The 24,214-nt window shown below is 42.1% G+C and overlaps 1 protein-coding gene across 2 annotated transcripts in view; it reads right to left on the bottom strand.

Annotated features, from left to right (window-relative positions):
* The window catches only part of LOC140728176 (ATP-dependent 6-phosphofructokinase, liver type-like), a 49,150-nt gene extending 26,129 nt beyond the window's left edge, over nt 1-23,021 (bottom strand). The window contains exons 1-7 of one of the 2 annotated variants that reach the window (XM_073046492.1): nt 22,831-23,021; nt 16,155-16,228; nt 15,224-15,301; nt 10,693-10,882; nt 8,282-8,447; nt 6,764-6,808; nt 2,728-2,836 (exon numbers count right to left, since the gene is read on the bottom strand). In XM_073046492.1, coding sequence (XP_072902593.1) covers nt 2,728-2,836; nt 6,764-6,808; nt 8,282-8,447; nt 10,693-10,882; nt 15,224-15,301; nt 16,155-16,228; nt 22,831-22,915 — 747 coding nt within the window. In that variant the 5' untranslated portion in view covers nt 22,916-23,021. The remainder of the gene's footprint in view (nt 1-2,727; nt 2,837-6,763; nt 6,809-8,281; nt 8,448-10,692; nt 10,883-15,223; nt 15,302-16,154; nt 16,229-22,830) is intronic. The other variant, XM_073046491.1, reaches the window with a different exon arrangement.
* Nucleotides 23,022-24,214: the final 1,193 nt, after the last annotated feature.

The following is a 24,214-nucleotide window of genomic DNA, read 5'->3' as shown; positions in this document are numbered from 1 at the left end:
AGTTATTGACCCCCACCTGCACCCTTCACGGGTGCTCAGTCTGCTACAGCAGGCTGTGCACTACCTGAACTCCCAGCCAGAGGACCAGGGAGGCTCCCTGATGTCCTGGCAATGTCGGATCTTCCAAAGGCGGAGGGGGTGGAGTTGGAGGAGGGATCAGGGAAGGTTTGGGTGTCGTGCCACCAGGGCGCAGGGAGACCGTGGCACATGGACCAGGGGATTACACGATTGATGGCACTACTAGGGGAAAAGGGGATACTTCGCTGGGGCCAGTGGCAATGATGGCAGTCACTGTGAGATCCTACAACACATTCCCATGGAAGGTGTATGAGTAGGCGAACCACATCAATGCTTCAGACTGTTGGGCTTGCATGAGAACACTATCACGTGCCACCGAAACCGATCCCATTCAATGAAGAGCAGGACTGTTGGAGGAACTCGTCGAGTTTCGCCACTCTGTCCATTCCAACCAACCTCACCCTATCGTATGGGAATTGCCTCAATGAACCTGGGTCTCCGTAACCCCTGGTGGAGGGCTGGTACTTCCCTGCTCATGATCTGTCTAAGTCCAAAGTCATTACTTGGAGAGTAATCCCTCTGCCAATATTGGAGTATAAAAGTATAAATTTACCAAAACTATGAAGTCAGTTTTGAAACTTGCTATTTGATATGCATGTGTAGGAGAATGAAATCTTAAGAATGTAGAAGACAATGGCATGTTAATGAGAGGTAGCTAAAGAGCTAAAGAGATGTAGATTAGAACATTGGTCAGTTCTGAGATTGCTATTTGCTATGCATGTACCCAATTTAGTAGGAGACTGAAATCCTAAAAATGCAGAAGGAAATGGTATGTTGATGAGAGGCAGCTAAAGAGATGTAGATTAGAACATGATTAAGTCAATGGGTAGAAACAATAGGGACAAGATGTACGTGTGATACGCAACTATAGCAACTGGACCAGGAGATTGCTATAAAAAATGCTGTGTCCGGGGATCGGTGGGCAATCAGCGTCTAGCTCAATGACTGTCTCAGCTTTGATTTGCAAATTAAAGTTTAACCCTTCTTGAAGAATCTTCTGCGTCTCCTGGTCATTTGTGAGGCACGAGAAACCACGACACCAACAGGGAGCGGGAAGGAGTGTTGCTGCAGGCACAGGTCCAACCAGTCAGTAAGGCACAGCGAGTGAGAGTGGGAGCAGTACCCTGGGATGACTGCATCAACGCTGAATGGTGCCGTGAAGGTGGGCACTCCCTGGATGCTCAACGGTAGTTAATGGACATGTGGCACCTGTGCCTACTTGTAACTTCCAATGGGATGGTACGGATGGCCACCTGGGGGTACGTGATACCGTACGTACAGCGCATTAACAGCCTGGACCAGCACCCTGCCCATAAAGGTCGGTGCAGTAAGAGGCAGAAGGGTTCTGGATGATTGTCTTCCTCTGTGTGGTACGGCCAGGATGCCAGGATGTCCTGGGAACTGATATGCATGGCCTCTGTGATGGAGATGCTGGGCAATGAGATGGCCACAGTGTTCAGGCATACAGAGGATTCAATAGCCAGAGTGTCTGTTGAGATGCTGGCTACTTGAACAGTGACTTCACAAAATCAGATGGCCTTGGACTACCTGCTTGGGGAGAAAGATGGCACTGGTGCTGTGACTGGTCAGGAGTGCTGCACCTACATTCCCGATGAGCCTGGGAACATCACTCACCTGGCTGATCATATCCAGCAGTCAGTAAATAAAATCAGGAAAGTAGGGGGCCAGTTCCATAACTCCTAGACCTGGGGGGCCTGGGAGATGGGGGAGGGGAGTTGGGGTCTTTTGGGAGGTATAGGAGGTTCATGGACTTCTGCAGTACACTGGGTAGTAACTGATGGGCTGATAATTCTGGGTATCATTGTGCTGTTGATTATAGTGGGGGGGGGGGTTTACTAGCTTGCAGGCCAAGTGTCACAGTGCTGTGTCTTTTGAGGGGTGAAATGTTACAGTAAGTGTCTAACTTATCCACTCATCGAAAGTCACCTCAATGCAGGAGATGGGGATTGGCGTGCGTAAGGAGCACTGCAGACCACCCCCCACCACTACCTGCCATTCAGCTGGTAATTTAAATCTAGCGCATGGTAACCAGATGGTTCCATTTTAATCTCTAGGTTGTCGTGGACTGGATGGTCAAGAGTGCTATGGAAATAGCAAATAGTTGGGGTGTGCTGCATTAAAGAGGGCCTGGGCGATCACTTAAGAGAAGTATTCACTACTACATGTATGTTTAGTGTCTATTTTGTCCTACCACTTCGGGCATCCAAATCAGATTAAGTATTTGTAACTGAGCATTGCAGGGTTTACTGAACGTTTAGTGTTGCCCTGTCCTGTCAATAAACAGTTAACTTACTTCTGTCCCCACTCACCAAAACCACAAACCTGTTTCCACACAACAGGTGTCACTGTAGCTCAGTGAATATCATTCTCAAATTGTTAGGATGTGCAGAGTTCAAGCCCATCATTGTACATTAATTCAAAATGGCCAGTCAAACTATCAGTGGACTCTTGTACAGTGTACTTTTTAATACAAGAGTTTCAACCCATGCTAACTGAGGCAGTGATTTTACTGATCTAATGACTAATAGAATTAATTAGTATTAAAATACAGCACAAAAATGGTCAAAATTTATTTTAGGCTTTTATCTTTTGAAAAACAGGGCAGCCAGATATCCAACTGTTCCTTACCTCTCCAAGTCTCTTACACATTAAATCTTCCCAGCCATCTGCTGGAGGGGCCTCTGGGATAAAAAGCCAGTCGGCACCAGAAGCCAATGCAGACACCAGTGCAAGGTATCTAAAAATAAAGACCAAGGCAAGATGATCAATTACCAAGGCAACCAGTAACAGGACAGCTCTAGCTGATGACAAAACTACCTATAGGAGAGCTGCTTAGTACAGGACTTTCTGCCCAAAACAATCTCTACTTGTTCTTCTTTTCCTCATTATCACTTTAAACACAAAAATCTTCTTTTACTTTCTCTCTCTCTTGTACTATCCCAGCTTTCTCCTTTCAACATCTGTGCTTTAATCATAATTTTACGTTGTGATAGCGAACTCTACACTTTCAATGTTCACTTGATAGAGACGTTCCAGCAAGGTTTTAAGTTAAGTTTGAGCTCTGTACAGCCAGCTATCAGTGTTATTCAACTAAAGAAAAATAAATCATTACACTGGATAGATTTGAATGACACCCGAAGCTGAAAGATCTGACAAAATCTAAGGTAATTTTAATCTAGCCAATTTACATGATGTTTCCATATACAACATTCTCTAACAACTTCAGAGGGGAATATAAATTAGACAAGGTGTTAAACAGCATCTTACCAAAGCTTAGACCATATCACCGTAAGACCATGAGATATAGGAGTAAAATTAGTTCATTTGGCACATTGACTCTGCTCTGCAATTTCATCATAGCTCATCTAATTTTCCTCTCGGCCCCAATCTCCTGACTTTTCTCTGTAATCCTTCATACCCTGACCAATCAAAAATCTATCAACTTCTGCCTTAAATATACATAAAGACTTGGCCTCCACAGGTACCTATGCAAAGAATTCCACAGATTCACCACCCCAAGCTAAAGAAATGCTTCCTCAGCTACATTCTAAAAGGACGCCCCTTTCTTGTGAGGCTGTGTGCTCTAGTCTTAGACCCACCATAGGAAACATCCTCTCCACATCCACTCTATCAAGGGCTTTCATCATTCCATACATTTCAATGAGGTCACCACTCATTCTTCTGAATTTTAGTGAGTACAAGCCCAGAGCCATCAGAAACTCTTCATATGACGAGTCACTCAATCCTGGAAACTTTTTCATGAACCTCCTTTAAACCCTCTCCAGTTTCAGCATATCCTTTTTAAGATAAGAACCTAAACCACCTCACAATACCCGAAGTGAGGCCTCACCAGTGCTTTATAAAGTTTCAATTTGCTTTTGTATTCTAGTCCTCTTGAAATGAATGCCACCATCGTATTTGCCTTCCTCACCGCAGACTCAACCTGCAAACTAACCTTTAGAGAATCCTGCACAAGGACTCCCAAGTACCTTTGCATCTCAAGTTTTTTATATTTTCTCTCCATTTAGAAAAGTCAATCTTTTTGCATGACTACATACTTCCTGACACTGTACTCCATCTGCCATTTCTTTGCCCATTCTCCTAATCTGAGTCCTTCTGTAGCCCCCCCCCCCCACTTCCTCAAACCTACCTGGCCCTCCAGCTATCTTCATACCGTCTGCAAACTATGCAACAAAGCCATCAATTCCATTATCCAGATCATTGGCATATAATGTAAAACGAATTGGTTCTGGACTTCCTGACAGATGGGTTCGTTTAAAACAGCGTACACTTGGCATTTAATTCACTCAAAAGTTTGACAGGTGGAAAATTTCATAAGCAGCAATTCAGTGGTAACACCCTTTCATAGCCTAGGACATTACAGAATTCATCTGACACAGTGGGGCACAGGAGTTCGGGCCAACAATCAGAATCTTTCCTTGGGAAAAGACAATTTTAGGGTTTAGGACTGAAAAACTGTATTTGGTCCCCTGTGTACACTGACATTTGTGACTTGTATAAACAAGCTCCAGAATCAGATTTACTGTCACATGTAGTGGAATTTGATGCTTTGTGGCAGCAGTGCAGTGCAAGATAGAAGAATGACTATAATTTATAATGAGGTAGTTCGAGCCCTGTTCAGAAATCTGATGGCAGAGGGCCAGAAGCTGTTCAAGCCAAGTCACTTTTATTGTCATTTCGACTATAACTGCTGGTACAGTACATAGTGAAAATGAGACAAGGTTTTTCAGGACTATGGTGTTACTTGACACATTACAAAAACTAGACCAAACTATGTAAAAAAAAACAAAGAAAAAAAAAACCAACTACTACACTAGACTACAGACCTACCCAGGACTGCATCAAGTGCACAAAACAGTGCAGGCATCACAATAAATAATAAACAGGACAGTAGGGCAAGGTGTCAGTCCAGGCTCTGGGTATTGAGGAGTCTGATAGCTTCGTGGAAGAAACTGTTACATAGTCTGGTCGTGAGAGCCTGAATGCTTCAGTGCCTTTTCCCAGACGGCAGGAGGGAGAAGAGATTGTATGAGGGGTGCGTGGGGTCCTTCATAACGCTGTTTGCTTTGCGGATGCAGTGTGTAGTGTAAATGTCCGTGATGGCAGGAAGAGAGACCCCGATGATCTTCTCAGCTGACCTCACTATCCTCTGCAGGGTCTTGTGATCCAAGATGGTGCAATTTCCGAACCAGGCAGTGATGCAGCTGCTCAGGATGCTCTCAATACAACCCCTGTAGAATGTGGTGAGGATGGGGGTGGGAGATGGACTTTCCTCAGCCTTTGCAGACAGTAGAGGCGCTGCTGGGCTTTCTTTGCTATGGAGCTGGTGTTGAGGGACCAGGTGAGATTCTCCACCAGGTGAACACCAAGAAATTTGGCGCTCTTAACAATCTCAACCGAGGAGCCATCGATGTTCAGCGTGGAGTGGTCGCTCCATGCCCTCATGAAGTCAACAACCATCTCTTTCTTAAAACATTGTTCCTCAAACATTGAGTGTGGTTCTTCACGCTCCTGTACTTTTTCCATGATGATAGTAAAAAGAGGATATTTCCCCAATGGTGAAGGTCTTTAATAAGGGATGCAGCCTTCTTGAGACACTGCCTCTTGAAGATGTTCTGATGGCAGGACACTAGTGCCCATGATGGAGTTGGCTGAGTCTATAACCCTCTGCAGCTCTTACAATCCTGTGTATTGGAGCCTCCATAGTCTTTGATAACATAACAAATGTCCTCAAACTCCTAATGAAGTAGAGCCACTGGTGTTCCTTCTTTGTGGTAAGCCCAGGATGTTAATCATCTGAGGTGTTGACACCCAGAACTTGGAAGCTGCACACCCTTTCCATCAATGACCTCTCAATGAAGACTAGTGCGTGTTCTCCTGATTTACCATTCCTGAAGTCCACAATTCCTTGCTCCATCTCAGTCCTATCTGCCCCCTCATCACGAGCTGAGATGCTGCCAGCAACAGTGGTGTCATTGGCAAATTTATAGATGCTGTTTGTGAGTTGTGCCTAGCCACATAGTCATGGGTGTAGAGAGAATAGAGCAGTGGGATAAGCACACATCCTTGATTGTCAGCATGGAGGAAATGTTATTACTGATCTGCACTGACTGTGATTACATAAGGAAGTCAAGAATTCAGTTGCAGAAGGAATAAACAGAAGCCCAGATTTTGAAATTGTTTACTAGTAGAGAGGGGATAACGGTGTTGAACTCTGAGCTGTAATCAATAAATAGCACCCTGACACACAATGCCTTGGTGTTCCAAGGCTGAGTGGAGAGCCAGTGAAATTGTGCCTGCTGTAGATCTTTCACCCTTATCCTATTAGCAAAGCCTTCTAATTCTTCCTCTCTCTTGTATGCAATGACGATTAAATACACTTACAGAGATCCCAACTACTTCCTGTGCTACTGGACTGCAGATGCTCACTTTTTTTTCCCCAGTCTAATACTTTTAAATCTGTATTGTGAGCCCCACAATGAGCAAACATTTCCTCTATTACTATAGTGAAAATACTTCAAAAGCACTTAATCAGCTCGAAGAACTTGATAAAATCTTTTAGAAAACTTCATGACTTCAATAATATTTAATCATTAACTTAAAACAGATTAAATGTTGAAATGCAGAAGGATCTGTAACTTACCCACAATGTCTGCCCATGACTTCAAGTACAAATGTTCTCTGGTGACTGTGGAGAGAAAAGAAATTGATAACTCCAGGAAAAGCTAATTTAACAGCTTGAAACTAGCCAGTCAGGTGCAGTAACTCATAGTGAAATAGTTTGCACCAACATGGGCAAATTAATGTACCGCAAATAAGCACAGTTTATCATATTATCAGCAATATACCAACGTAGACCAACCACAAGAATAGCTGAGGTGAGAATGCATCACACCAGTCACAGTGACACTGTACTATGTTACAATAAAGAGGCTTAATAGTGGAGAATTTAAGCTTAAATTATACTGTGGAAATTTGTAAAGAAAGCTTGGTTATTGATACAAATGATCATGACACTGTCCATCAAATTTTTATATATAAAGTCAACCTTGAGGGAAAGCATTCTTGCCCCCCACTGGACAAAGTGAAGCCCATTTGGTGGGGGGTCAGAAGGAAGGTGAGACTCGAAGGGGAGAAAGGCTGGGTGGGAGGAAAAGCAAGGTCCAATTGGGTGTGGGGTGGAAGGCAGGGCTGGACAGAGATGGGAAGGGGCAGGCCAGAGAGTGTGGAGGTGGAGACAGTGTGGGCTAGCAATGCTTGGTTAAATACTAACAATTGAATTGCTCTCAAATCTGCAGTGAAAATTCTCAGAAACCCAGCCACAAGATTTAACCAGCATTTTTTTTTCCAACCCATTGTGGTTTATTTCATTTCAGATTTATTTAAAAAGTTAACTTTTTAAGCTTATCTCTATTCGAGGGTGCTTGGCTAGGCTTTAAACAAAAGTATTAATAAGATAATGGTGCAGTAAACAATAAATTAATATTGCTTATTTGCCACTAAACCAGCACTCTATTATAGGCTTAACACAATGCATCAATTACTGTTGAAATGAGCAATTCTGCAACACTAATGAGACAATAATTCCTTCACAGGAGTGTCTTCAGACAAAATTTAACACCAAGCTCTGTAAGGAATTTCTTCTTTTGACAGTAGGAAGAAATGGAAAACTACAGTTTTCCAGCTTTCCTGGCCTCCAAGTTTGGCAATGGAAGTTGGAATTCTATAAAAGACATATGCAGAGGACATGGAGGGCTATGGGGCAGGAGGGGGTCACACAGGTGGCAATAGATTAGGACTCTGTACACGAAGTTGAGTATTTTTTGACTGAAGGCACAACTGAACAGAATTAATTCCCTAAATGGTGATAGTTTCTAGCGGGGGGGGGGGGGGGGGGAAGAAACGTGAACACTGTTAGGAGTCACTGGAGAAAGCTCTGGAAAGACTGTAACTCAAATTATTCAGCAGCTTGTAATGAAAGCTATTGGTTATCATCTGGCTCGAACCTTGATGTTTTCTGGGGATTCGTAATTTCCCTTCCATACATTTCTTCAGAACCCTTTGTCCAAAGCAGTTGTGTAGGCCTCAGGCACATATTGTAGATGCAATTCTCCCAGAATCCTGGCCACTGACTGCCGAGCGCATTCATGAGTAGACATACCTCTGTGCCGTGGTGGTTATTGCATCAATCACCTCCATGATCCTGTGCAGGGCAGAGTCTGTACCAATAGTCATGTCTGTCCCACAGAAGTCATTGTCAATTGATCCCACCATCCCAACAATGTTCAGGTGGGAATATTGTTGGGATGCATCTTCAGTGATTTTACCTGAAAGGCAAATAGGGAATACAAGAGTGTTGAGTTTTCTGAAGTTTAGCTGATGCAGAAGCACATAGAGTGTTGCTTATTCACTAGTGACAGCTACTCTTAGTCTCTTTACCCTACCATGTGAAGTTATCAAATTGGCTAGAGATGCAGAAAATGTCATCCTTGCACACACATCACAGGAAGCTAACCTGCAAATATGGCAGGCAATCAGGAAAGCAATGACATGTTGTATTTAATTATGAATGAAATAGAGGACACAAGTAAAATTCTATTGCAGTTACATGGGAACTTGTTCCAATTGCTGTACTTCATATAATTTTGGTTTGTTTACAACACATGTCCTAGAGGGAACGAGATAAAGATTCACGTGGTGACTTCTAAGGTGATGAGACGACTGGTACACATGAGAAGGATGATCTGTGATCTCATCAATATACACAACATTCTTAAAGGCTTTGATGGGGTATGTATCGGTTGAGCATTCTGGGTCCAGGAGGTACATTCTCAAAACAGACCCTTTCCACTTTGAAGTGAGATGAAAGAAATGTCTTTACATAGAATATGAGTATATTTTAGGCATAGATACACAGGAAATCAAGGGATTTGAGAACAAGTGAAGAAACTTTGTCAGCTGAGGTAGAAATTTGCTAGTCTTAATGAATGCTGGTTATTCTACCCTTAGTTCCGACATCATTTACAAATACATTCCTCACAGTATAGAGCTCCTCATTTCACCAGGTTAAAGGTTTGTGTCCCAAGAGCTGGGAGGGAACCGATGCAGCATAGGAACCAGAGTGGGCTGTTCAGTAAGCCTACGAGCTTGTGCTGTTATTCAATGAGATCTTGGTTAGTCTGTGACCCAGTTCCAAATACCTGCATTTTTAAAAAAATAAATACCTCAACGATTTTCATTATCAATCCCAGGTTTAAAATTAACAATCTACCTGGCATCAGTTGGGGTGAGCTTTACTCCCAGCATTTATTAACTTAAAGAACCTGCAACAGTTTTTGTAATGCAGAAACACATGGCATGCTGTTCTTTCAGCAGTGATAGTTACTCTCTTAGTATCTTTACCCTATAATTTGAAGTTATCAAATTTGCTAGAGATGCAGTTTTTTTAAAATATCTTTTCCACTGGGATTCAAATCATAGTCCAGAGGGACACCTTTCTGTTCTTTTCAATCCTTGAACAGTTGCCAAATTTCTTTCTCTTACCACTTCAAATGGACATTCTCCTGGATTCGTTCCCTCAGGCAACAATCCAGACATTGCAATCCCAGAAGTTCTGCCCTTTGATTTACTCCAAGTAAAATCACTTTGTTATTTACATAGACCTAATACAGATTACGACCAGATACCTTCTTCCCTCAATATTATTTCATGTCACCTCAAGATGTCCCTCATTCTGGTATAAGATAAGCAATAAAGATGTGGAACCCCCCCCCCCCCCATCTTGTTTATAATGTTCCTCAGTTATGAAATTCCCCACAGCTGCTGCAATCTTCTAAATTGTGTGACCAAGGGTTTGGATTAACCTGCCCAGATTCTCATCACTCTTGAGTCAGCATCTCCAGCAGCGCAACTCAACAATACCAATCTACAATGACCTAGAACTCTCAGAACTAGCTGATGCTTAAATTGAGAAAGACCAATAGCTCCATAGAAGCACACACCAAATGCTGGAGGAAATCAGGTCAGGTAGCATCTACAGAAATTAATAAACAGTCGACTTTTCAGGCTGAGACCCTGTTTCAGGACTGAAAAGGGGGAAGATAACAGAATAAAAAAATGGTGGGAGAGCAAGTAGAACTAGCTAGAAGGTGATAGGTGAAGCCTATCTAATAGGAGTGGAGAGTGGACCATAGGAGAAAGGAAGTAGGAGGGAACCCAGGGGAAGGTGAGAGGCAGCTGAGAAGAGGTAAGAGTCCCGAATAGAAGGGGGGGGGGGGGGAGGGAGAGAAAGAGAGGGAATTTTTTTTTAAACCAGAAAAAAAAATTGATATTCATACCATCAGATTGGAGGCTACCCAGATGAAATATACGCTATTGTTCCTCCACCCTGAGGTTGACCTTACCTTGGCCCAAGAGGAGACCATGGACCAACATGTTGGAATGGGAATAGGAATTAAAGCATTTGGCCTTCAAGAAGTTCATCACTGTCAGTGAAATCCAGTGCATTTTTCAGCTGGTAATTCATTTTCCAGGTTTTTGTAGGGGTCAAGGTCAATAGATTAATGCACCTACCCTCTTCAACAAGGGTAGCCAGCAAGCCACTCCATTCTGTCCGAAAGATATTGGCCCCAGTTAGACTGCCGTCACCCCCGATCACACACAGATTGTTGATACCATGTTGGATCAGGTTGTAAGCTGCCGCCAGGCGTCCTTCACGGGTGCGGAAACTCTTGCACCGGGCACTTCCAATGATAGTTCCACCCTGCCCACCAGACAAAGGAAAGATTCCACTGAAACCAGCCCATGCTTGTGCCTCAGATTCAACATTCATTTGCAGAAGGTGCAGTGAAAGCTGATCAGACTCACATAAACGGAAAATAACACATTAGCAGATCATCCTTGATCATATTTAGCCCCATCTCTTAATATTTTACAAGATACTGAGCACCATCTCAAATTACTTGCCTCTGTATTCTGGAGCATAAGTAGTCAGTATGGGTTTCTCCAATAATTCCGATTGCCTGGAAAGTTTATTCAATTGGCTTGTCGACTTTTAATTGTCCAAATCCATTTTTAAGCAAATTTCTGCATGCAAATAGATTTTTCCTGAATCTTTTCTTCAAATATACAGTATCATTGAGTATTATAAAAACTGATATATTAAAAATACATCTCCAATTGCTTCCTTAATCTGTCCTTTTTCTTTGTCCCCTTTTCTCTGCACCGCTCTGTCTTGCCTGCCCTTTCATCCCTGTTCAGATTAGGCTACAATCCACAACTGCATTCCCATTGCATTCCTCCCTTCATTGCTCCAGTGCTTAACAAAGGCCTCAGTGTTAACTCATTAGTTTAGCCAACAATTATTTGAACACAGTATTTTAATTCTCTTAAACAACAGTTCTTAATGTCAATATTTTTTTTATTAACACACTGACCATATCTGACAGACTGCAGCGGGATGCTACTCGATTCTTCCACGCTGACGCCAAGATCAAACTGGGAACTCGACATGCTGAGTTTTGAGTGGATGTGATCTCCAGCTTTTAAAATAATGTTTGGCTGCAGCCACGAGCTGTGGTCATATTGGACATGCTTTTACACTGCCCCATCCTCCAGTCCGCTATCCCCACTCTACTGCCCCCCTACCCCAAGATTCTCAAAGCCTTTTCAAACACATTGATACAAGCCTCACGAAGGCAGATGATTGGATTGGGCAGGGTGTGGGGATTGGTTGCTGATCTACACACATACAGTGCTTATCAAAATTATTCACCCTCCCCCAGAAGTTTTCATGTTTTATTGTTTTACAACATTGAATCACTGTGGATTTAATTTGGCTTTTTTGATACTGATCAACAGAAAAAGACTCTTCTGTGTCAAAGTGAAAGCAAATTTCTACAAACTAGTCTAAATTTATTATAATTATTAAACACAATTGATTGCACAATTATTCACCCCTTTCAAGTCATACTTAGTAGAGATACCTTTGCCAGCAACTGCAGCCTTGAGTCTGTCTGGATAGATCTCCATCAGCTTTACACATCTGGACTGTGCAATTTCTCGCATTCTTCTTACAAAATTGCACAAGCCTGTCAGATTGCATGGGGATCATGAGTGAACAGCCCTTTTCAAGTTCTCAAATTCTCAATTGGATTGAGGTCTGGTCTCTGACTTGGCCACTCTAGGACACTAACTTTGTTGTTTTCAAGCTATTGCTATGTAGCTTTGGCTTTATGCTTAGGGTCACTGTCTTGCTGGAAAACAAATCTCTCAAGTCTCAGTTCTCTTGCAGACTGCATCAGGTTTCCCTCCAGGATTTCCCTGTCATTTTGCCCCATTCCTTCACAAGCCTTCCAGATCCTGCTGTAGTCAAACATCCCCACAGCATGATGCAGCCACCACCATGCTTCACAGTGGGGATGGTGTGTTTTTGACAATGTGTGGTTTTGACTTACGCCAAACATAGCATTTAGTCTGATGACCAAAAAGCTCAATTTTCATTTCGTCAGGCCAAAGAACCTCCTTCCATCTGACTTCAGAGACTTCCCATATGTCTTCTGGCAAACTAGCCGAGAATTTGTGAGTTTTTTCCCCCCAACAGTGGCTTTCTCTTTGCTACTCTCCAATAACGCTGCAACTGGTGAAGCACCTGAGCAACAGATGTTGTATGCGCAGTGTCTCCCTTCTCAGCTACTGAAGCTTGTAGCTCCTTCAGAGTTGTCATAGGTCTCTTGGTGCCTTTCCTCACTAGTCCCATTCTTACATGGTCATTCAGATTTTGAGGATGGCCGCTCTAGGCAGATTTACAACTGTGCCATATTCTTTCCATTTCTTAATGATTGATTTAGGGATATTCAGTGAATTGGAAACTTTTTTGTATCCACTTAACTTTTACTTTTCAATAACCTTTTTGCAAAGTTGCTTGGAGTGTTCTTTTGTCTTCATGGTGTAGTTTTTGCAAGGATATGACTCACCGGCAGTTGGATACAGGTCTATTTTTAGTACAATCAATTGAAACACCCTGATACACCACAGGTCTCCAAAAAGAGATCTCCATTTAACTAATTATATGACTTCTAAAACCAACTGGGCCAGCTGGTGGCACGGTGGCATCAGTGCTGGACTTTGGTGCGAGATGTCCTGAGTTCGAATCCAGCCAGCTCCTGTTAAGAGCTGATGATCTCTTTAAAAAAAAACTCACCCGACAGAAGGCAATGGCAAACCACTGCTGTAACTTGCCTAGTACGCGATTTCCCAATACGCCAGAGCGGCGTGGAAGGAAATCATCCGCTACCTGGAAATAATTCCAGATGCGACATACCTTTAAAACCAATTGGCTACACCAATGATGATTTGGTATGTCTTATTGGGGGGGGGGGGGGGGAATACTTTTGCAATCAATTATTCTGTGTTTTATTTTTGTAATTAATTTAGATCATTTGGTAGAGATCTGTTTTTACTTTGACACTAAAGTCTTTTTCTGTTGATCAGTGTCAAAAAAGCCAAATTAAATTCTCTGTGATTCAATGTTGTAAAACAATAAAATATGAAAAGTTCCGGGGGGGGGGGGGGGGGGAGAAGAGTGTGAAATATTTTTATAGGCAATGTACACACTGCTAATTTGACTGTGATCCACAAAAGCAACATTACAACAGAAATTATGATTGAACTATGATAAATACAATCTCTCCACTATTCTCCTAGCATAGTGGATTTTTCTGGCCAAGCACCCAATTACAATATGCAGCATTAATGAAATGTCTTTTCCTGGCAATGAAAATTGTATGAAAGGCTTAGGTTAATTTTTTTTAAAAGCCACATTAACTATTCTATATTGAATAGTTTTCATCTTAAAATGGCAAGCCATCCATATGCAGTTAATGGAAACATGCAATCACAAATATCAAACTCCCTCTCTTCCACCGGAGGGCAAGGCTGGAGCAGCGGGTTGCAGACACATCCAACATGTTCCACAAGCAGCATTCTTTCTCACAATCCGCCTCTAAGCCCTTACTCCATCACTGACAACCAAGCATACGTCCCACTTGTTGCAATGGTACAAGCAACCAATGCCAGAAGCAGAATAATCTTACCGCTGATGGGACTTCATCACTACAAGGGAAAGAGATGCAATTTCATTATGAATGCAACCTGGGGAAAATAAGATTATAAGGTGTACTGAAAGAGGGAGATACATACTTAAGAGGGCAAAAAAGAACACACTTGAACAAGTGCACTCAAAGGGATGTCAAGTCATTCAAGAAGTGAACAATCTAACTCCTGAGATCAACCCTCAATGAGCTATTTCTCCTCCTCCTTTCACCATTGAGTTGGATGAAATTCTCAAACAGTTAGCTAGATAGACCAGTTGAATTGTGAGAACATTGGTCCTGTCAGGAACAGGGTAATCACTCAATGTCTTCATTATCAAATGGCTGATGACTACAGCTTCCGACAACCAGTGTCTTTCATAGGTCACGCTATGTGAAAATGAACTATGTAGGTACAAATGTTAATTTATTGGATAACAGTGAATAACAAGTCCTAGTCGAAATTATGTCTAAAGATGGGTGATACTTAGACTTCAGCAGTTTGATTTGAACCAACCATGTCACCTCTCCAAAATTTCTTCTCAAACCTTATGCTGCCAATGCAAGCAATTAATGCTATGTAATTTTCCAGCACCGAGTTCCCAGACTAAGTCTGATTGTTGGAGATCAAATGATCTGTCAAGTGACAGTGCAAATCATAGCAAGGTGATGATTCTGAGAGAAAGATCCTTGTCCATAACTAATACTTCCAAATGTAGAAAAATATTTTACTCAAAGGACTTAAAATAATAATAAAAGTGAACAAGTCAGCGCTGGAAACCAAGACTAACACAATTTTTCACAGGAGTAAACTGCAAGTTGATTTGGAATATGTTCTTCAGACAAGGAGCAGTGTTGTACTTACAGGCCTGCTCTTCAAATTAAGTAGCACATTTTCCATTAAAGAGGGGAAAGTAAACAATGAAAATACAGCAAACACCATTAAAAAAACAAAGGATGACAGGACAACATTCCTAAGACTTAAAAAGAACGATGAGATATCCGTTACTTACAAGTTGGATGATATTGGAAACGTTGTCCCATTCTGCCAACTTTAAGTACTCCTCACCACCAACAAGCCCTTCATAACCCTGCAAAAACAAAGACATTCCCTTAAAAAATTGGTGCATCCCTAAAATGACAATTAAAAAGACTCCATTAAAAAGAGGAAGAATACATTTCAAAAATAGTTGTGAAAATTTCTAGCAACTTACCATATGTAGAATTAAGATTGGAATATTTCAAAATAAAGAAAGTGATTAGCTAGTCGAAACTGGGAATAGAGCATGTATCAAGGGGGTCATCAAGTTGAAGTTAAGTTTTTAAAAGTAAAGGAATGAAGAGCATTAATCGAAGCAAACTGAAATGTTCAAATACCAGGAATGCAAGTTTTAAATCTACACTAGCATCAAGTGAGGAAAACAATCGTATTTCTTTTGTCTCTTTGTAAGCATTGCACTCCCAAAAGATTAATGTGTGATTACTGGTGTTCTTCCCAATTGTTGCCTTCATACCCAGCCTGGTGAAGCATACAGGCTTTGTATAACAACAGAATTATGGTTCGCTATTTTGCCTAATACAGATGAATGGTTTGTTGGTACTGGCAATCTGAGCCCATCCATGACTTCATCATAGGAAAACCATACACAAGAGGAAACGGGCCTAACCAAAACCGAGAGCAACAAAAATCAAATCAAGGTTCGAAGATATTTGTTACCATATAATCAGATTTTGCTTTAAACAATCCTGAAGTGTTTGTCTTTGGTTCAATCTGCCCTTTCACCTTACAGATAAAATGCCATGCAAGAAGGTAAAGAGACTAATGGCAGAGCAATAATATTTGATTGCAAACAAGTGAATAGCCAATTAGAGTAAGATAACATGATAGAGCCCTTCCTGCTAGGGACCTCACCCTGAATATTAGACAAGAAGAATGACACTAACCTCATACACAAAATAAACGTCAGCTCCCACATAAATTCCCATCCGTACCACTGCTCGCACTGCAGCATTCATACCTGTTGATTTAAAACAATGAATTAATTTGAGGGAGTAAGCATGAACCAGTTTGGATTCATAGTGAATGCAGTAACCAGACCACACAACTGACAAAACAAACAGTGGGAGGTGGTGGAAAGGCAAGGAGAATTTTTTTTTTGCAAGTGTTATGATCTGAAATTCAGTGCCTAAAGGGATGGCAGGAGCCATCAAATTATCAATCCAATTTCAGAAGGTCCTTGAAACATAATTTAATAGCAAAATGCACAAAGGTAAGGACAAGTTGAGTGGGAATGAGGAGCTCTTTCAAAGAGCTACTACACAGACAAGAAATGCTTTGTGATCAAATAAGATTTGAGCTGCAGAGTTCATTTCAATGAGACAGAGTTCAAAGTTAATTTATTATCAAAGTACATGTGTGTCACCATTCACAAATCCGAGGAGAACACAAACACAAATCAATATACGTCAAGCTTGTTTCCTTTGTGATACTCTTCAATTATCAGTCGATTTAGTTATCAATTATATTCTGTTTTATTGTGATTAGTTGGTGTGATTGGTGTCATGGGAACCTAAATATTTATCTGAACCTCCACCAGTAATAAAGTTGCCAATTTAATATTGTATCCAAAGGACAGCATCTGAAACATCATAGTATTCCATATCGGAGTATCAGCACATCAGATATTGTTTTGATACTGACATGTAGAAATATTATGTTGCAGGTGCTGTCTGTCCTTTGGATACATAATTAAAATAAGGGACAAACAATGAATGATGTGCAGAAAATACTTGGCTACATTCGCACAGGCTGTCGAAACATACAATTAACTAATTATAAACTGTCTGATGGCTAGGTCCAAGGGGCACAATATAAAGTGTCTGATATCTCAATACTAATAATCAATGCTTTATATTAACAGTGCAATTAGTGGCAAGATAAACACAGTCTTTAAGCAGAGAGGAATCAGGACAGTAGTTTAAAAAAAAGGAACTGGGGACATCTGGTCAGCTTTGGAGTTAAGTACCAACTTCAAAAGAGTGAAATAGTAAATGTACCTGAAAGAGATAAAAGAGGGAGGCCAGAGGAGGGTGAGAAAAAGGAGGGAGGCCAGAGGAGGGGGAGAGAAAAAGGAGGGAGGCCAGAGGATGGGGAAAAAAAGGAAAAAATGCAGGAGAGGCATCCTATATCTTTAGAGGTAGATAAACCAAAAACAAGGGCCAGATGAGATGTATTCTAGGCTTCTAGGCATTGGAAGAAGCAAGTTAAAAATAGCATTGCCTCTTACTGTCTTTTTCCAGTCTTCTGTCTGTTGTGTATAGACACTGCTGAATAGGACTGGTAATGTTATATTATTTGAAACTGGAAAGTGGGATAGACCATTACACTAACATTGGTAGTGATTAAGTTACCAGAAAAATGTGTCAGAGACAATATGAATTAATATTTAATGCAGTTTAATCAACTATAGCCAGCATGAATTTGTTTAAAAACAAAGGTTTATGTCTGGTTAATAATTGAATTTTGTGAAGTAGCAGCAAATATATGACTTAGGACCACTTAACCCAATCAAATGCTCTGCCATTTATTAAGTTTGTGTATGATCTGTATTCATTACACATGGTAATATTTCATCTCCTTGCCTTTCAAACATTTATCTCTATGTTAAATTCACCTCCCATTGCCCTTTGAGGAAGAGGATTCATGACCTCCAGAGGAAAAAAAGTCACCTCATCTCTGTATGGAATGGATGATCCTTTATTCAGGTTTCCTGCACAAGGGGGAAATCCTCTCAAGTTGGGTCCCCACTCACTTTTTCCAACTGCTGCCCAACCAATTCCACCATTTCCTCACAAAACCACCTGCTCATTCCAGGTACTGCTACAGTAACACCTTCTAAGACTGACTTCCAATGCATGAACATCCTTCATAAATCAGGTGGATTGATGTAGATGCACAACTTATATTATTTTCATGGATTTCAGCAACATTTTTGACAAAAATTCATTTGACAGACTGGACCAGGGAAAGTGGTGTTATTTCCAAAATTTGCCTAGTCATACACCAAAAAGTGCTAGTTGACTAGCTTCAGTGATGAAATTGTTTGGTGTCTCAGGATTTGGCAGGTCTCTGTCTGGTTGCCTAGTTTTCATCAATGCTTAGGACCTAAATGTCTGGCAGTAGTTAGGCTTTCAGATACCAATACAGCCAAAGTGGCTAAGAGTTAGGAAATTATAGCCTGCAAGATATTAACAGTTGAAAAAAAAGTGGCAAATAGAATTCAGTTTGAAGGTTGGGAATAGAGGTGGCCCAGGAAAGACTTAATCACATGATGTAACATTATTAAAAGCTTAAGAAGGGTGACCTTCATAAAGATAAAGAGTTAGGATATCAGGAATAAATATACACCCAAAGAGCTCAAGTATTCGTAACAAAGTCTAAAATCTAGACAAAGTCCAGAGCACAGATCAAAAGTACCTGCTGGAGTTTCTGAAGAGCTGCATACACAATGCAATAATCTAGGAGCTGGGAAGTACGCTAGTTAAAAATAAAAGACTAACATCCAAGTTGAGTCTAGAATAGGTAGGGTGCCTTTGTGAACTGGGTTTACACTGGGAGCACTGGGCACATGACAAAAACAGTTAAGAGTTAAGTAAAGCCATGTGATCAGAATGGCCATGTAAAATGTTAATGTAGAATGCTCCTGGAACCCTTTAAGTAAATTGTCCTCTAACATTGTGCTGCGCTGAAACTAGGCTGTTCTGGCCTTGTGACTGGTGCCAAGTAGCTGTTTAAAAATCATTTTTATAGCAGATACTTCAGATACCTAAGCTGTAATGAAAATTCCATACTTCTGCTTTCTCCAGTGCCGAAAGGTCTACAAATTATTTTCAGAATGCATCCAGGATTGCACTTGTGACCAATGCATCATTCTAAATCTGGAATGCCTTTAACTTGGAAAGAGTTTTGTTGATGAATAATTAAGTAGCACAGAAACAAAAATAATGCTTTAACCAGGGTTTTTATACAATAGGGTGGATTTAATCCTTTAAAGTCTGCAATGACATTTTAAACAAGGGGTGAAACACATTTACAAGAGCACCAATAGAGAAGCTGGTAGTGATAGGAACAATTTGAACAGATGACGAGGCACAGAATCTCAATATAATTCTTCCCTTAGGTGCCTTACATTTTAAAACAGTGAGAATTCCTCAGTTGTATCCTGGTCAAAAACAGATGATCTTTGCTTATTGCGTTGCTGCCTGCCAGACCTTCCTGTACACAAATGGGCTGAATACATTGGAACAACAATTATATTTCAAAACTACTTTGTTGCTTTTGATATCCTGAGGTTGTGAAAAGCATGTCGACCATGACTGGATTAATGAAGCAAGAACTTAATTTGGGCTCGGATGTGCCAACTGTAAAGGTTTCAGAGGTGAGTAGGCATTGGCAAAGGCCAGACGATGGCAGTCGAGATAACTGGAGAAGGAGGGGGCTGGAGGGCAAGGTGATCGAAGGGGGAGATCACATTGGATCCGTTTAACAATTTACTGACGTGGAAAGGCAGGACTTAAGTGGACTATTAGAAAACATCTGCATTAATGAAAAACAAAAACATACACAAGGTTATAGGTGTTTCTGGCATATACATTGAAAGGATGGGGTGATTTGGGCAGCTTGATGCCATGCCACATGACTACCCTGCCCCCACCCCCAGCTTCTAATTTGTACAGAACTTCAGATCCCTGCTACTTCAGAAGCTGTGGATGAACAGCGAAATTAAGTGCTTCATGAACGCTGTTACCTAAAGTTAATATATCAATATATGGGATGATAATAAGGTTAGGGAATTTAATGTTAGGGAATCTAAAGCAGTTGGAAACAAAATTGATGGAAGCTATGTCTTAACAGGCAAAATCCTACCTAGATTGAAATGACTTTAGAAAGGCAAGCAATTTAATCAAGAGGAGAGATTGTATTACCTAGAAAATGTGACTGGATTTCTTTCAGTTTAGATTGTTACATCTTATTTATCCAATGGGATTAAAATTATAAGTTTCATTAGTATCATTAGTAAGTATAGAGACAGAGTTGCCTTTAGTTAGGGAATCTAGATGCTATAGAGAGCTCAAATGGTTCAGTGTGAAAACAGAAATCCTATTTTCACAAAAATAACTATAATCCCCCAAAAGTCACTGATAGAAAGAAAAGGTAGAGCAAATAAGCAGATCAGATGCTATGTTAGTTGTTCTAGAATAGTACAGCACAGTACAGGCCCTTCGGCCCACAATGTTGAGCCGACCCTTAAACCCTGCCTCCCATAATAGAACATAAAAGAATAGCTGGGGGCAAAAATTACATTCTTTATATGTTCTTGAATAAAACAGAGCCTAGGACTGCATCAAATTCTGTGGTGAACTACATATACCTGTCTGGACACGCCCCTCTGCTGACTGCTCCTGTGGCTCCTCCCACAGACCCCGGTATAAAGGTGGTTGGAGGCACTGCTCCCCCCCTCAGTCTCCAGGATGTTGTGTGGTCGTTTCTTGCAGCTAATAAAAGCCTATCTTTTGCCTCCCGTCTCCAAGAGTTATTGATGGTGCATCAAATTCGTAGCAAAGTAATGATTTCAGAAGAGGAAAGGGCAGAGTAGAGGATTCCATGTCCGGAAACCCAGTGATCTTAAATACTGTTACGGTGTGTAAGTATCGAGAACTATTGTTCAGTATAGAGAACATTCTTGGAAAAATGTGAGCTGTTTCCGAGGTTCTGATGCAGGGGTTTGACTCAAAGCTTCCCCTCCCTGCCCCTCCCTGCTTGACACATTGTGTTCCCCAGCAGCTTTTGTGTTGCTCCCGCACCTGCAGCTTCAAACGTCTCCAAGTAAATCTGGATTCCTTAATTAAAGAGCAAACTTCTGCACAGACACAGTTCAGAAAGGTTCACCAAGTTGATTCCTGGGCAAGAAATGTAAGGGATATTATCAAAAGCAGAATTCACCTACTTAAGATAAAAATTAGGAGCAACTTCACCGGGGGGGGGGGGGGGGTCAAAACTTTTTGGAATTTCCTAACGCAGAGGGCTGTGGAGGCTGAATCACTGGAAATATTCAAGGCCTAGAAAGATAGACTTCTGATCTTTAGAAAGCAAGATGTTGTGAAAAACAATAAAAGCAGGAACAGGCGACCTGGCCCCCCTCTGGCTTGTCCCACCTTTCAATGGTTATTTCTGATTAACTCCACACCACAAATCATCTTCTGTGCAAGTTCCACATCGTCTTCAATTCCCTAATCTTTCAATAATTTATCTACCTCCTCCTTAAATATTTCCAATCATTCAGCATGGTGTTCGGGTTCCAGGGTGTTGCCACCTTTTTTGAGAAGTTCTGACACACTGCAGTTCAAAACGACAGCACCATTATCTAGTAGCGTTTTCTATCCACGGTTCTCCCACAAGCGGAAGCATCTCAACATTTATCCTGTCATTCCTCATTCTTAGATAAATTAATTAGGATCACCCCACCTCACAAATAATAAAATTCTAACCTGATTAGCTATTCGTAAGACAACCCCTCAGAGCTGTGACAAATATGAGTTGTTTTATTCTGAAAGATGCTAACAAAATGATGAGGGAGTTATGTGCTATTTGATGATTTAAGAGGACATTTGAGAGGTACGTAAAGGCCAAGTTTATTTTTTTGCACAGAGAATGTTAGGTGCCTGTAACAGGCTGCTGGAGGTGGAAGCAAATGTGACGGTTTTAGACAGATACATAGTCATACAATCAATGCAAGATAAGGGATCGTGTGTGGCAGAAGAGATTTAGTTTAACTTTGCATCACTTTTGGCAAAGACACAGTAGTCAAGAGGATCTGATCCTGTACTCTATGTTCTTCTGAGAAAGTAGTCTAGTTTTCTCGTCTGTCAACGATGTTTGTATATACTTTCTTTAACAAGGGGACCAACATTATACAAAACGAATAGATAGGGAAGTATTGAACACAAATTGGCATCTGCCGTGATCTTACAGCCTCAGAGGTCATATGTGCTAATCACTTCTCCGATGTTATTCAGTGCTGTAGAGAACTGTAGCTCCTACTAATTTGTTCCCCTGCCTCTCTCATCAGTAAGGAGCTGTGAGAGGAGCAGCAACCGGCTACAGTTTTTGAAAGATGGCAGGTCTGAACATGCATCAACCTTGAAAGACTGTACTTAGAGGGCAGTGAGAGCGTGGCCGGGGCAGACTGCGAGCCCATGGGGGACAGGGCAACCTGCCGGGAAGCACGTCCGCGCCACGTGACGTGACAGCCCGCCATCACACACCGAGGCGGGCAGCTCGGCGAGTCGGTATTCCACGCGTTTTCAACCCCCTTCGCACGGCACCGGGCCCGGCCGATGCTTTAACCGGAGGCGGGGAGGGCGCCGCTACTGCCCGCGTTAAGGACGGCGGTGGTGGTGGTTGAGGTGCCAGGGCGATCCCGTTAATGGGGTAACGGGGGAACACGGCGATCCGGGCAGCCGGAGCGGGGCGAGGAGAGGCCGCCCCGCGGACAGGGGAGAGGGGTTATGGGGGCCAGACCCAACTCCCGCCGCGGCGGCCGGACACAGCCCGCCTTACCTTGCGCGTCTCCCCCGCTGGTCAGCACGGCGATGGACTTGCCGGCGCCCCTGCTTCGCAGCTGCTCCATGTCCACCTGGGCCATGATGTCCGGGAGAGCGCGGCGTCTACCCTCTCGGTCGGTCGGTCCCGGCTGCGGGAGTGCGCCTCCTCCGCACTGGCTCCTCAGTCCCCTCCTCTCCGGGCTCGTGCGCGCCAAATGCGCGCGCCCCACTCACGGCGAACCGTGCGCGCTTAATGCTCGCTCCACCCCAACCTTTACCCTGCCAGCTCTGCACTTTCTGATTATGGGTCCTACAATCTGCATTATTTAAAAACATACTCCAATCATAATAAAAATATACAAAAGAGAAAACTACAAGAAGTATGTATTCATGCTCTATACATTCAGTAATGCAAACCTTTAAAAGAAACAAAAACATAGCACCAGGCTGGTCCTGTGGCCCAAAGGGGTGACCCATCAGATTTGCTCCGTCTTAGACCCCAGGAAAACCGCAGGTGTCCCCGGTGATAACTGAGACGGGGGGAGCGGGGCAGAATCAGGTTAATTATCACTGACATATGTCGTGCAGTTTGTTGTTTTGGGGCAGCATACTGTGCAATACATAAAATATATAATATATTAAAAATAGCGCAAATATCATGAGGTGGTGTTCATGGGTTCATTGTTTAAGAATCTAATGGGGAGGGGGGGGAACTGTTCCTAAAATGTTGAGTGGGTCTTCAGGCTCCTATACCTCCTCTGATAGTTGCAATGAGAAGAGGGTGCTTCTTAATGATGGATGTTGCTTTTTGAAGATGTCCTTGATGATTGGAAGGCTAGAGCCCATGTCATGCCATGCCACAGTAGCTTTGTGAGCATTGTGTCTAATAACCATTCGTCCCAGTTACTTACAGAGAACTCTGTTTCCACTGACAGGCCCAATTTTTGTTTTACCCTCACAATCCACTCCAGCCAATTCTTGTTGCATGCCTCAGCTCCTTTGAACTAGATCCCCTGCACCTTCAGATAGTCAGATTTGACTGTGAATGGGACATATAGTCCACATTCAACAGTGAATTGGCTCTCCAGTTCCTGATGCCTGCCATCTTTTTACTTTGCTTGTTGATGAGGGTCATGATGCCCCTCATGGAGTTCAGTGTGTTGCCAGCCAAAACAATAGGAATATGCACTTCCAACATGTCTGTGCCGTTCTGGTCAATGCTATCAGTCGTTGCTTCCAGAAATTTTATTCGTGCCCGGAGGTCGATTGGAACTGGTCAGTTCCTCCAGAATCAGTGGCAAATCCAAATCCTCCTGCTTGCTATCGTCCAGCATCTCTGTGATAGAGGACAGGAAGTCCTGGGACTAAGTGTTGTCTGTACTTTTCTGTCATACAGACTG

This window comes from Hemitrygon akajei, chromosome 5 (genome assembly GCF_048418815.1).
Source record: "Hemitrygon akajei chromosome 5, sHemAka1.3, whole genome shotgun sequence".
NCBI classification, from domain to species: domain Eukaryota; kingdom Metazoa; phylum Chordata; class Chondrichthyes; order Myliobatiformes; family Dasyatidae; genus Hemitrygon; species Hemitrygon akajei.
Note: the sequence above shows the minus strand (reverse complement) of the source record. Positions and strands in the feature narration are given on the sequence as shown.